The sequence below is a fragment of the Oncorhynchus masou genome, chromosome 27 (genome assembly GCF_036934945.1).
Source record: "Oncorhynchus masou masou isolate Uvic2021 chromosome 27, UVic_Omas_1.1, whole genome shotgun sequence".
NCBI lineage: Eukaryota > Metazoa > Chordata > Actinopteri > Salmoniformes > Salmonidae > Oncorhynchus > Oncorhynchus masou.
The window spans coordinates 38869130-38883993 of NC_088238.1; the positions used below are offsets into that span (position 1 = coordinate 38869130).

Below are 14864 nucleotides of genomic sequence, written 5' to 3' on the forward strand. Positions count from 1 at the left end.
GCCTATCTTGCCTTGCAAAAATATTAGAATCACTGGAAAACTCTCAGCTAAGATCTTTAAAAAAAAAATGTTTTACTTCAAATGATATTCTTAATGTGCACCAGTCTGGTTTTAGACCTGAACACAGCACTGTTTCAGCAGCTACGCTTGTCTTAAATAACAAGTTAAATTGCTTATGTCATAGGAATCACTGCTCTGCCATATTGCTCGACCAATCAAAGGCCTTTGATTCTGTGTGCTTTCTGATGGTGTCAAGTCAAATGACCTCGACACTACTAAAGGTGACCCGCAGGTCGATTTTGCGACCTGTCCTCTTTACTAGTTACATAAATAATATTGGTCTATCTGGAGAAACCTGTAACATTCATCTGTATGCAGATTAAGCTGTTATGTACACTATTGTCCCAACTGCTGACCAGGCTACGTTAGAGCTGCAATCTGATTTTGTTGCCTTGCAGAAAGCCCATATTGATTTAAAATTGGTACTTAATGTGGGAACAACTAAAATGTATGATGTTTTCGAAATATTTCAGATAGGTTTCACGTGTATGCATTGGATGGCATTTGTGGGCTTTCGGATTTACAAAAATGTTACGTTTAAAAAAGAATACCAATGAGCTAGTTAAGAAGCTGTGATTTTTTTTAAAGTAAGCTTCTTTTAATTGAAGTAGGTCATACCTCGAAAGGAATTACACCAATATGTCTAAATTCTATGGATCACGTCATCTCATTCATTATACACCGAAGATATTTTACTTCGTCGAGAGAGTGTATCTTAAATCCCTCTCAAAAGCTCTGTCGATCATAGACAAATTCAGCTCTGTCTTAAGTTATTAATACAACTGACCAAATCTGCCCTACTGGTTCTCAAGACCCCGGTGAGAGACTCCATCTCTACTAATGCAATCCCGATATAGTCTAATATCCCAGTTGCTTTAACTGGCCAAATATCTATTGTCAAAATGACTATATTGCCACGGTTGAATTTCTGTACTTCAATGCTTCCCTTGTCTCCAACGTCTGGCTATTGGGATCGGATCCATAGTGCTGTTTTCAAAATGTGCATGGCAAGGTGAAATAAACACGCTTGCAAAGAGGGAAAGATGAAGGACTATCTGTACCAAACTTAAATTTTTTTATTTCCAGGCACTAGCATTTTGTCACATCCTAAATTGGTTTAGAGATCGTTCTTCTGCCCCCCGCCCGAGTATAGAGAGAAAGATGGTGTCTCCTATTGCTCATGAAGAGTTGGTCTTCACTGAAATTTCCCTTAAACAATGTCAACTATGTTTTTAACCTATTATTTCTCCCACAATTTTTATTTGGCAGAAAATCTCATGACAATGTAACTGGGAATGAAAATGGCACGCCCATACTCCAACATTTCACAATAACGCCTTGTGATCCGGAGGGTGGCCTTTTGCACCCCCCCCCCCTCCCCCTCCCCCTCCCCCTCCCCAATGGTCAAAATGTGGAATCCACACCCTTGCAGATATCATAGACAGTAATGGTTTGAGAACCTTCCAAGATTTGAAAGATGCCTACACATTACCAGGCAAATTCGTTAAGCTGGCCTATGGACTCCCTTGGGGAAACCAACTACCGAACCATTCAATGATGGGATTTATAAATGAATTGTCTGGGCTCCCGAAAGGACTGATCTCTGTTTTGTTATTTAACTAGGCAAGATAAGAACAAATACACATTCTTATTTTCAATAACGGCCTAGGAATTGTGGGTTAACTGCCTCGTTCAGGGGCAAAACGACAGATTTTACCTTTTCAGCTCAGGGATTCGATCTAGCAACCTTTCAGTTACTGGCCCAAAGCTCTAACCACTATATAGCTCAATATAAAATACAACCTTTTGGAAAGCTCATATTCTGAGCTAGCCATTTAAAAAGTATGGTCCACAGGTCTAATTGGATCTGAACAAACCTTAAACTGGAACAGGATATGGGAAAATGTGACCTTGGCATCCCGTAATTCGAACCATTTAACTTATACATTTTAAAGTTTGATCACAGACTGCATTTGACACCAAGGAAACCTTTTACAATGGGATTGATCCCAACTGTCCCCTAAATAAGCGAGACATAGTCCTCCATATTCCTCCACTGCCCTGCAGTTAAATGCTTCTGAGGTGAAGTTACAAAATGAATATTAAAGTGCAAAAAACTTCTAATGCATTGCATCTGTTATGTGACTTAACGAGGACACACTGCCTTGAACCTCTCAATTAGTCACAGACGATTACTGCCAGCTGTAACAAAGAGGCAGGGAGTTTAGGAAGCAGGTGCAGTCCGGTGAGTTTAATACGAACAAGCATAGAGTGAACACCTGCACAAAAGTAGCATCTGCACATGAACACCGGTACCATACTGCCTGATGGGGGATAACAACACAGTGCTTGATAGAGGGGGAGTAATCAGGGAAGTGATGAAGTCCAGGTGTGCCTAATGATGGGTAACCAGGACCGGCGGTCAGTGGGCCGTCGACAGCGAACGCGCCAATGGGGGAGGGGGGGTAGACGCAAAAAAGTTGTTGTCTCTAAGATGGCAATCACCTCACTCTCTCTCAATTCGCCAGTAAGTACAGATAGTATTATAAGTTATAACGTTAGAATTATAGACAGCGAGAATTAATGGTGCTGGTGGAACAATTGAGGCCTGGACAAATATACTTGACTCTGTGAAGAATAATCTCGGCTAAAGCCCAACACATACAAATAAACCATCCATAAAGCCCAACACATACAATATACACACTATGTGTACAAGGCATTAGGAACACCTTCCTAATGTTGAGTTGCACCCCCTTTTGCCCTCAATTCATCGACTCTACAAGGTGTTGAAAGTGATCCACAGGGATGCTGGCCCATGTTGCTTCCCACAGTTGTGTCAAGTTGGCTGGATGTCCTTTGGGTGGTGGACCATTCTTGATACACACAGGAAACTGTTGAGCGCGAAAAACCCAACAGCAGTGCAGTTCTTGAGACACTAAAACCGGTGTGCATGGCACCTACTACCATACTCAGTTCAAAGGCAATTAAAACTTTTGTCTTGCCCAGTCACCCTCCGAATGGCACACATCCGTGTCTCAATTGTCTCAAGGCTTAAAGATGCTTCTTTAACCTATCTCCTCCCCTTCGTCTACACTGATTTTGTACACTCAGTGCACAAAGCATTAGGAACACCTGCTCTTTCCGTGACATAGACTGACCAGGTGAATACGGGTGAAAGCTATGATCCCTTATTGATGTCACTTGTTAAATCCAATTCAATCAGTGTATATTGTTGTCAACATGGGCCAGCATCCCTGTGGAGCTCTTTTGACACCTGAGGAATTGAGGCTGTGCCCTGAGGAATTGAGGCTGTGCCCTGAGGAATTGAGGCTGTGCCCTGAGGAATTGAGGCTGTGCCCTGAGGAATTGAGGCTGTGCCCTGAGGAATTGAGGCTGTGCCCTGAGGAATTGAGGCTGTGCCCTGAGGAATTGAGGCTGTGCCCTGAGGAATTGAGGCTGTGCCCTGAGGAATTGAGGCTGTGCTGAGGGCGAAAGGAGGTGCAACTCAACATTAGGAACATGTGTGTATATATACCTATATTTATATATTCAGGCCCACTTGAAAGGGGGTAGTGTGGGGAGTGTTTTCTCTGTTCGCTGGGGGGGTGCGTGACGCGTGGGAAGGGGTGTGAAACATGGTTTCCGTGAGTGGGGTGTGGGGGTTTGGATGGAGACATGTTGGCTGGGTGAGGTTGAGAGAATGGGATGGGAGGTTGGGTGTGGAGGCCTAGTTTTCTCTTCCTGTTTATACTGAATGTATTATTTATATTAAACTCTATGTATTTCTTGAAAGAAATATATAGATATATATTGAATGGCAGACTACAGGTACTAGTTCTATAAACTTAGAATTTGAAATGGATAATGTACCCCTCTGCCCACCCCAAAAAATATCACAACATTTTTGGGGGGGTAAAAATAATGATCAATCAAATAAATAGATCATGCCTCTCCCTAAACCGCAGGAAGCAAGTTGTACAGGCAAAACCTGCCAGGTTTTGATTATGATGACACCATTTACTAGAATGTAGCAGCGACTTTTCTAAAACCCTAAGATACACTGTACGCACTTCACTTTATCGCAGGTGACAGGTTTAATGTTCATCACTGCCTCCTTTATTAGAAGGTTGGCTGAACCATTCTTAATTCCTGTATATCACTTCACTTCTCCCTTTTTGTCTACTAAGCTCTCCTACATTAACTTCCAACATATCTCAATTCTCTGTTAAAGTAACAACAACAAAATATGCGGCACCAAATCCGCTCACAGGGTTGGATAAATCTTGAGGTCCCTTGTGACTCTGCATGTTTTGAAATCATTTACAAACGTCATTAAATCTGGAATCCCTGGTGCCAATAGGGTAGTTGATGAGGGCTGAATGAGGGCTGAATTCACTGAGGCTTGCAGGTGTTTTGGATGATTGTGGTGGTTTATTTGTGTTGTTGAGATGCAGTGTGTATCTGAGGTAATCCTGTAGTTTATTTGTGCTGTTGAGATGTAGTGTGTATCTGAGGTAACCCTGTAGTTTATTTGTGTTGTTGAGATGTAGTGTGTATCTGAGGTAATCCTGTAGTTTATTTGTGTTGTTGAGATGTAGTGTGTATCTGAGGTAATCCTGTAGTTTATTTGTGTTGTTGAGATGTAGTGTGTATCTGAGGTAAACCTGTAGTTTATTTGTGCTGTTGAGATGTAGTGTGTATCTGAGATACTCCTGTAGTTTATTTGTGTTGTTGAGATGTAGTGTGTATCTGAGGTAATCCTGTAGTTTATTTGTGCTGTTGAGATGTAGTGTGTATTTGAGGTAAACCTGTAGTTTATTTGTGCTGTTGAGATGTAGTGTGTATTTGAGGTAATCCTGTAGTTTATTTGTGTTGTTGAGATGTAGTGTGTATCTAAGGTAAACCTGTAGTTTATTTGTGCTGTTGAGATGTAGTGTGTATTTGAGGTAATCCTGTAGTTTATTTGTGTTGTTGAGATGTAGTGTGTATCTGAGGTAATCCTGTAGTTTATTTGGTGCTTGCCTACGGAGCTGTGAGGGGAACGGCACCGCAGTACCTCCAGGCTCTGATCAGGCCCTACACCCAAACAAGGGCACTGCGTATCCACCTCTGTGCTCGTCCCTACCACTGAGGAAGTACAGTGAGCCCAGTCAAAACTCCTGTCTGGCCCCCCAATGGTTTATTTGTGAAACCCCACCTTTCAAGGAATACCTAGGATAGGATGATTTAGATGCACTATTGTAAAGTGGCTGTTCCACTGATGTCAGAAGGTGAATTCACCAATTTGTAAGTCGCTCTGGATAAGAGCGTCTGTAAATGACTTAAATGTAAATGTAAATGTATTTGTGTTGTTGAGATGTAGTGTGTATTTGAGGTAATCATGTAGTTTATTTGTGTTGTTGAGATGTAGTGTGTATTTGAGGTAATCCCGTAGTTTATTTGTGTTGTTGAGATGTAGTGTGTATTTGAGGTAATCATGTAGTTTATTTGTGTTGTTGAGATGTAGTGTGTATTTGAGGTAATCATGTAGTTTATTTGTGTTGTTGAGATGTAGTGTGCATCTGAGGTAATCCTGTAGTTTATTTGTGTTGTTGAGATGTAGTGTGCATCTGAGGTAAACCTGTAGTTTATTTGTGCTGTTGAGATGTAGTGTGTATTTGAGGTAATCCTGTAGTTTATTTGTGTTGTTGAGATGTAGTGTGTATCTAAGGTAAACCTGTAGTTTATTTGTGCTGTTGAGATGTAGTGTGTATTTGAGGTAATCCTGTAGTTTATTTGTGTTGTTGAGATGTAGTGTGTATCTGAGGTAATCCTGTAGTTTATTTGGTGCTTGCCTGGAGCTGTGAGGGGAACGGCACCGCAGTACCTCCAGGCTATCAGGCCCTACACCCAAACAAGGGCACTGCGTTCATCCACCTCTGGCCTGCTCGCCTCCCTACCACTGAGGAAGTACAGTTCCCGCTCAGCCCAGTCAAAACTGTTCGCTGCTCTGGCCCCCAATGGTGGAACAAACTCCCTCACGACGCCAGGACAGCGGAGTCAATCACCACCTTCCGGAGACACCTGAAACCCCACCTTTCAAGGAATACCTAGGATAGGATAAAGCAATCCTTCTCACCCCCCTTAAATGATTTAGATGCACTATTGTAAAGTGGCTGTTCCACTGATGTCAGAAGGTGAATTCACTTTGTAAGTCGCTTGGATAAGAGCGTTGCTAAATGACTTAAATGTAAATGTAAATGTATTTGTGTTGTTGAGATGTAGTGTGTATTTGAGGTAATCATGTAGTTTATTTGTGTTGTTGAGATGTAGTGTGTATTTGAGGTAATCCCGTAGTTTATTTGTGTTGTTGAGATGTAGTGTGTATTTGAGGTAATCATGTAGTTTATTTGTGTTGTTGAGATGTAGTGTGCATCTGAGGTAATCCTGTAGTTTATTTGTGTTGTTGAGATGTAGTGTGCATCTGAGGTAATCCTGTAGTTTATTTGTGTTGTTGAGATGTAGTGTGCATCTGAGGTAATCATGTAGTTTATTTGTGTTGTTGAGATGTAGTGTGCATCTGAGGTAATCCTGTAGTTTATTTGTGCTGTTGAGATGTAGTATGTATCTGAGGTAATCCTGTAGTTTATTTGTGTTGTTGAGATGTAGTGTGTATTTGAGGTAATCCTGTAGTTTATTTGTGTTGTTGAGATGTAGTGTGTATCTGAGGTAATCCTGTAGTTTATTTGTGTTGTTGAGATGTAGTGTGTATCTGAGGTAATCCTGTAGTTTATTTGTGTTGTTGAGATGTAGTGTGTATCTGAGGTAATCCTGTAGTTTATTTGTGTTGTTGAGATGTATTGTGTATCTGAGGTATTCATGTATTTTATTTGTGCTGCTTTATTGATGAATTGAATTATCATGTTGTGGGTTGTTTGTTTTCAGGGCTCCGTGAATGAGACACTGGTCTCAATTGGGCTCCCCTGAATAATTCAAAGTTCAATCAAATTAAATAAAAAAACACATCGTACATCTGTACATTCATTTAACACTATAACTCTCGTACCCAGTTCTTTCCCAACACCTCTCAAGTGTGTTGGGTTATTATACAGCGGCAAATCAAATTGCCCAATTTTGGGACAGTAAAGCTTTAATGTATCTTAATCTGTTTCCTTACCTTACTTCCATCTTCCTCTGTGGTCCAGGGGAGCTGGGTGACTGCAACTGCTTGGGAGAAGGCACCTCGGGTGGGGTGGGGCCACCGGGTGCTCCTGGGTCTGATGGAAGACCTGGGGGGTTCGGACGTAAAGGCGAGAGCGGAGACCCTGGCATACCCGGTTTCGGAGGACAACCAGGAACACCTGTAAGTGATCAGAATTTGACTGTTTGAAGCTTACTTGTGTTTTGGGGCATTTTCTCCAAATTTGTAAAAGTATAATGCTGCTAAAACGTACGTTTACTCTAAAAATGAAGCCGTTTATGTCTACTCACTCTTTGTTTCAATGTACAAATATCAAATATTAAAAGTGTACATGCATTACTAGGTCTGCGTCACAAATCTGAGGTATGACGACAAACTACAGAATGTGATGGTAACACCTCTTCTTCTCCCCGCAGGGTCGTGCGGGTGAGAGGGGTTTCTTTGGGCGTAAAGGAGAGAAGGGGGCCTCCTTCTACCCGTCGTTCAGCCGGGGGATCAAGGGTGAACTGGGGGCCCTGGGTCCTCAGGGCCCCCCTGGAGACATGGGCCGACCCGGGAGAGATGGACTGCCTGGGTTCCCTGGACAGCCTGGGCCTCCTGTGAGTCACATGTACACACACATGTACACACACTAATAGATACACACACAGATACACGCGCGCACGTTCTGTACCCAGGCACACACATTTACACACCTCTATGGATACACACCCACACAACGCCATGTCCTGTGTATTGTAATAGAACTTTTCCTCTCCACTCCCCAGGCTGATGTCGATGGCTACGGAACCGTCGGAGAGAGAGGTTTCCCAGGGTTCTCGGGGGCCAAAGGTCGCGCGGGTGGACCAGGAGAGAATGGGATTGGCTACCAGGGTACCGTCGGTACCCGCGGGTTGCCAGGCGACCCGGGCTTCACCGGGTTACCAGGGCAACCTGGTTTACCTGGCCCGCCAGGTATGTGCCACCCAACAAGGAGGCCGTGGAGAGAGAGAGAGAGAGTAATGTGAAAGTGTGTATATAAAGTGTGTATCCTATCCTCTCCACAGGAAGACTACACGTAGAACAAGCAAACTGTCTAAAAGAACAACCTTGAGAATCCCACTTGCTTCCCATTGTGCGAACAACACAAAGTATTTCAGTAACTAAGGCTGCGTTTAGACCTGGAGCCCAATTCTGATCTTAACTAATCAGATGGGGCGGCAGGGTAGCCTAGTGGTTAGGGCGTTGGACTAGTAACCGAAAGGTTGCAAGTTCAAATCCCAGAGCTGACAAGGTACAAATCTGTTGTTCTGCCCCTGAACAGGCAGTTAACCCACTGTTCCTAGGCCGTCATTGAAAATAAGAATTTGTTCTTAACTGACTTGCCTAGTTAAATAAAGGTAAAATAAAATAAAGATCAGGTCTGAAAAAGATTTTGATGTGGAAAGATCAGATGTGATTGCTCAAAATATCAGAATTGGGCTGCTCGTCTAAATGCATCCTAAGTACCACAGCCCTTCAGTAGCTACAGACACACCAAAGAAAATACGTACAATTGGGGCATACAGAACAATACAAGAGCGGTAGTAAGGTTGTTGCCAATGCAGCTTGCTATGTCTTCAAGGTTTTCCTCTCGTCATTCATTCCCTTGCAGGCAGTTGATTGGTCAATTAAAGGCCCATCATTAATCGCTTATATCTTCTCTAGCCAACCTACCTCAGCCTTTAGCTACAATACACTGTTAGAAAAAAGGGTTCCAAAAGGGTTCTTCGGCTGTCCCCGTACCAGAACTCTTTTTTTGTTCCTGGGAGAACCCTTTTTGGTTCCACATAGAACCCTTTTGGGTTCCATGTAGAACCCTCTGTGAAAAAGGTCCTACATGGAACCAAAAAGGGTTCTTCAAAGGGTTAACCTATGGGGGCAGAAGCACTTTTTGTCTAGGAGTATAGCTGCTGTGATTGCGCAATAACGGCTACTACTGAACTGTGATTTTTTTCAATCTCAGAGGAGAAAGAAATGGATGTTTTAAAAAGAATGAATACAAGTTAATGGATGTTAACGTAATGATAATTTAGAGTAAGAATACAGGAGACTGACATCTCCTGATGACACTGAGGCTGTCCTAAGATGGACACCTTACTTGTAATGAAAGATGTTTTAATTACAATAGACATGAGGCTCGCTAGCTAAGTCTTCTCTGAGATTGAATGACACAAAACCCAACAGCATTTTGCCACTCATACGAATGAACGTGCGTGTGACTGTTGCCTACGTTTTCTGATACAATAATGCTAATGCTGAGACGGATTCAATTATCTTTTTTTATACGATACGTTATTCTTTTTTGAAGAGAGAGAGAATGAGGAAAGGTTGCAGAACAAAAGAGGGCGAAACACATGATGTGACCTTTTTTTTTGCCGACTAAGCTAGTAAGATATCTTTATCATTTTGTTCATATTTGCCACTCTCTCCCTCTCTTTCTCCTCTTCTGAAAGAGAATAACCTTGACCAACCATCTCAGAATGATTTTTACTTTGCTTATGCCTGAACTGAATGCTTAATCTCTGACCTCTGATTTGCTGTTTGTTTGTTTGAATGATTTTTAACTGGCTTATGCATTGATTTGCGTGACTGTATGCAAATTACCTGAATGACCTTGATTGGCTTGTCCTCTGCTGTCCTGTCCTCCCTGTACCCCCCCCACACTCTCTCTCTTCCTCACGCTCTCTCTAATCTTACTCTCTCTTCCTCTCTCTCTTCCTCTCTCTTCCTCTCTCGCTCTCTCTCTCCCTCTCTCTTCCACTAGTACATCTCTCTCTCTTCCTTGCTCTCTCTTCCACTCTCTCTCTTCCACTCTCCCTCTCTCTCTCTGCCTATCTCTCTTCTACTCTCCCTCTCTTTCCTCTCTCTTCCACTTTCTCTCTCTCTCTCTCTCTCTCCCCCCCCCTCTCTCTCTCTCTCTCTGACTCACACGTTATATATATATATTTCTCTCTCTCTCTCTCTTCATTCATCCCTCCATCTCCATCCTTCCATCACTCTGACCCTGTGCATGTTTGTCTGACCAGGTGACAGCTGTGGGCAGGAGGGGGTTAATGACGCAGAGGGAGGTGAGAAGTTAAAGAGAACAGCCCTTGACAAAGAACGCCAGAGCCCTAGATATAGTCTTTAAGGCCAGCTCTGTTCCAGATTCAGAGTTCCAATGGCAGCCATTTCGGCACCGGGAGTTCCAAGTCAATAGGATTCCATTTTTATGTCATTGTTATGGAACGTTTTGGTGCCAAAATGGATGGCAGACGGTTGTCCACGTACTGTGTACCTGTGGCTCAGGAGATACTAGATAATTCTGTGGCTATTGGTTGGATGAAACACCCTATGTGCTCATTTAAAGCATGTAATGGTAGAGAAAGGAGCAACGGAACTCTTCAATGGACAGAATTGTAATTTACTCAACATGTCAATCATTTGTTCACGCTGTCACCAATGGAGGCTCCTTGTTTCCCCATATAATTGGGATTCCATTGGGCTTGAATCAGTTGATGATTGACACTTGATGAGGAACATTCTTCCCAGGTTTGAGTTCCAAGTAGCTCTGGTCCAGGGCATTACGTGAGGCTGGCTGGCTCAGCAACAGCAAGCCGCGCGTATCGCCCTGGACCAGAGCTAAGTTCCGAGCTTCAGTATAACTCTCTTCCTCTGTCAGAAAATGGTTGGGAGCTTTCGGTGGCCATTGGCATGTAGCAGTGCATTACTTCACTCCTTCTCCTCCAATCAGAGCTGCTGAACCCTGGTGCATGTGTTAAGCTCCGCCTCTGCTAAGTGCTTAACCAATAGGGAGGGGGGAGGGCGATGGGAGGGTAGCCAATGAGACTTACATTAGTGTAGTTTTTTTATTTGAAATAATACCAAAATAAAATACCATTACTTACTAGCTGTGGATCACTTTTTACTGTTCATACCTATAATATTGTCTGAATCAATTACTAACTACTTTTAATCAACAGATTGACATTAAAATCCCCACCATAATCGAACGTAGTCGTAATCACATAAATGCATATCCATAAACAAGCATACAAATAATAATAATGTGCTACAGTGATGGCCAGTATGTATGTATAAGCTAGACTGTGTGTACTTTAATATTATAATGGCATTGTATCAGTTTGACTGAGGAATATAGGGCTTTACTCCAGCCCTGTGTGTGTGTGTGTGTGTGTGTGTGTGTGTGTGTGTGTGTGTGTGTGTGTGTGTGTGTGTGTGTGTGTGTGTGTGTGTGTGTGTGTGTGTGTGTGTGTGTGTGTGTGCGCGTGCGTGCTAACCTTGATCTGACTGGCTGTTACTAGGGTTGACGGTCCCTTGTCGTCTACCTGGCGAGGACGGAGAACCCGGCTACCCAGGAATACCTGGAAGAACAGGTAACATATAGACATCATCACCATGGCAACACTTCCTGTTTCTTTTTTTTTTTTTTTTTTTTTACACGGAAGTTGTGTGTGTGTGTGTGTAGGTCCCAAGGGCGAGCCAGGTTTCCCAGGGGGTCCCGGTCGGCCCGGCTTTGATGGAGGGAAGGGAGAGAGGGGAGACCCTGGCTTCGGAGGTCAGCCTGGACCACAAGGTGACTAACACAGCTCATGTCATACCCGTTAGCTTCAACAATATCTCCACTCTTCTCTTTTCAAGCATGACCATCTAGTCACCACTAATCTGATTAAAACTTGATATCTATCGTCCATTGTTGATATTTATAAGATATGACTTTATAGTCTAATGTTCTTGTTCCCATGAGCTCATGTTAATTAGCCTTGACAATATCACCACTCTTCTCTGTTCTAGTGACCACTGACATCTGTGGTCCATTGCTGCCAATTAGTGACCATAAATATTTACTGAATGAAGTTGACTGAGTTTTTCAATTACTTCTACTCACTCGTTTGTTTGCTGCCCACACAAATTACCTTAAGTGTCTGCTAAATGGCATACTGTACATACAGTAATAGTGAAAATAATGATTTATTGAATTTAACCAACTTTATCCCCCTCCCCCCTCTCTCAGGTTTCCCTGGCCCCAGAGGAGATGCGGGCGTCCCAGGTATCCCAGGAGAGGGCCGTCCAGGGGCCCCAGGGAAAAACGGGTTCCTGGGGAGGCCGGGGGAAAAGGGGCAGCCGGGGGAGGTTCTGGGGGCCTCGGCAGGTCTCCCTGGATTACCTGGGTTTCCCGGAGGACCAGGAGACAAGGGAGAGCGAGGAGCATCGGGACCACCTGGAGGACCAGGTGGGTCTCAGCATGATAATGAACTAATAATCTGATCAATTACCCTTTGGGGATCAGTAAAGTAAGCTATGTATCTATCTATTGATCAAACTTTCTGTCTGTCTCGATATGAAAATGGGGAACACTGAACTACCTACAACTTCAAAGGTTCAATGAAGCCCTCATAAGGCCTTTATAATGCCCACATGGATGCTTTTATTCAGCGGGGATGTATGTTTCTATGTGGCTCTGTGTATCTGTACTGTATGTTGCTGTGTGTCCTGCTGTATTTTACCCTGTGTCCTGTATTCTCCCAGGTTTTGACGGGCGGTCCGGTGTTTCCGGCGCTAAGGGTGAGCGTGGTACCGAAGGCTACCCCGGAACTCCAGGTCTACCTGGACTTCCCGGAGAGGGCAGAGCGGGTGGATTTCCCGGTCCTGCCGGACCACCCGGAAGCAGAGGATTAACGGGACCTCCAGGTGAGAATCGGGAAAACAAGGGGAATGTCGTAGGATTTCCGGAATTTTGGATATGTTTGGGAATGTTGTCATTAATCCCATTGAATCAATTGATTCCAGATCCCAGGCATCTCCAAGTCGTTTTAGCCCACAGCGCAAACAGACAAAGACTCTTTCCTCCATGCCTGTGTGTTGATTGTAAATGCTCCCCACCACTCCTCTCCTTTAATGACATGTTCTCTCTATTTTTGTTTGATCCTTCAGTCCGTTTCCACTGGTTGCCTGTTTGTGATCTCCATCCCCAAAAGCGTTTCCTCTCACCTGTCTCTTTCTTTTCCATCTCCTCATCCTTCTCCCCCTTCCTCCTCTCTCCCTGCACCGTCCCTATCACCTACATCCGTCATTATCATCACTCCATCCCTCTCTTGTTGGTGATGGGTCTCTCCCTAGGCTGTCAAGGTGAGCTACTCCCTTCCCTGCGTCCCTTCACCCCCCCCCCCCGCTCCGTCTTAGATCAGTCGCTCTAACCCTTGCCTCCTCTGCCCATCTTACCACCTCTAACTGCTCCATGCGATTTGGAATTCCCCATTTTAGAACAACTGGCTTTTAGAACTAAGAACTGTTCTAGACCCTAAGCATTTGAGTCCAAAGAAAGAGATGGAAAGTTGTTGAACTTCATAGTATTTTTTTCAGGTAGTACTAATCTTCTAGGTGCAATCTTCACGTTGGATCTCTACTAAACCTAGGAATGACAATTTCCGGAAACTTTCCCAAAATTCTCAGGTTTTCCAAAAATCCTGGTTAGAAGATTCCCGGAATTTCCTTTGTATTCCCCCCTGATTCCATGGATCTTCCAACAAGGATTTCTGTAAATCCTGGGAATTTTACCAGAATTTTGCAACCCTAACTAAACATAGCAGCAATTGTGTGTGTCGCTGTAACATTGATAGGCTTGTGTGAACCCTTACCCTCATAACCATCCAACCGACTCACCTCAACCGACGAACCTAAAAGCCTGTTCTAGAAACATATAGAAGACAGAAAGCATAGAAGGCTTCCAAAAGGGTATTTATCATGTGGTTGAGCTATCTAATTGTACTCTGGAATTGCACTTGAGTGTACAGTATATGTTATCATGAATATTGGCATGATAATTTTTCATCCCTTGATAAGAGATTTGAATGTAACCTGTAACTATGTAAACCAGCAGGAATCATTTACATTTATCAATCTCATATTCCATACTTTCTCTCAATTTAAGTGCAATTACAGCTTAAACTATGTCATGAAACAGTGAAACTGAACATGTATTTACGTTCTTGTTCGCGTGACTTGTTTGCATTCTGAACTACAATAATTAAGCAATAAAGCCCGAGGGGGTGTTGTATATGGCCAAAATACACTGTATACAGTACCAGTCAAAGGTTTGGACACACTCATTCAATGATTTTCTTTATTTTTACTATTTTCTACATTGTAGAATAATAGTGAAGACATCAAAACTATGAAATAGCACATATGGAATCATGTAGTAACCAAAAAAATGTTAAACAAATCAAAACATATTTTATATTTGAGTTTCTTCAAATAGCCACCCTTTGCCTTGATGACAGCTTTGCACACTCTTGGCATTCTCTCAACCAGATTCACCTGGAATGCTTTTCCAACAGTCTTGAAGGAGTTCCCACATATGCTGAGCACTTGTTCGCTGCTTTTCCTTCACTCTGCGGTTCAACAAATCCCAAATCATCTCAATTTGATTGAGGTCGGGTGATTGTGGAGGCCAGGTCATCTGATGCAGCACTCCATCACTCTCCTCTCGGTATAATATCCCTTACACAGCCTGGAGGTGTGTTGGGTCATTGTCCTGTTGAAAAACAAATGATAGTCCCACTAAGCCCACACCAGATGGGATGGCGTATCGCTGCAG

The 14864-nt window shown here is 43.2% G+C and overlaps 1 protein-coding gene across 2 annotated transcripts in view; it reads left to right on the plus strand.

The window, feature by feature from the left end:
- The window catches only part of LOC135516104 (collagen alpha-6(IV) chain-like), a 179936-nt gene that overhangs the window by 147061 nt on the left and 18011 nt on the right, over positions 1–14864 (plus strand). For both annotated transcript variants that reach the window (XM_064940145.1, XM_064940144.1), the window contains exons 21-27: positions 7248–7405; positions 7660–7842; positions 8011–8197; positions 11569–11640; positions 11733–11840; positions 12279–12497; positions 12794–12955. In XM_064940145.1, the coding sequence (XP_064796217.1) occupies positions 7248–7405; positions 7660–7842; positions 8011–8197; positions 11569–11640; positions 11733–11840; positions 12279–12497; positions 12794–12955 (1089 nt within the window). The remainder of the gene's footprint in view (positions 1–7247; positions 7406–7659; positions 7843–8010; positions 8198–11568; positions 11641–11732; positions 11841–12278; positions 12498–12793; positions 12956–14864) is intronic.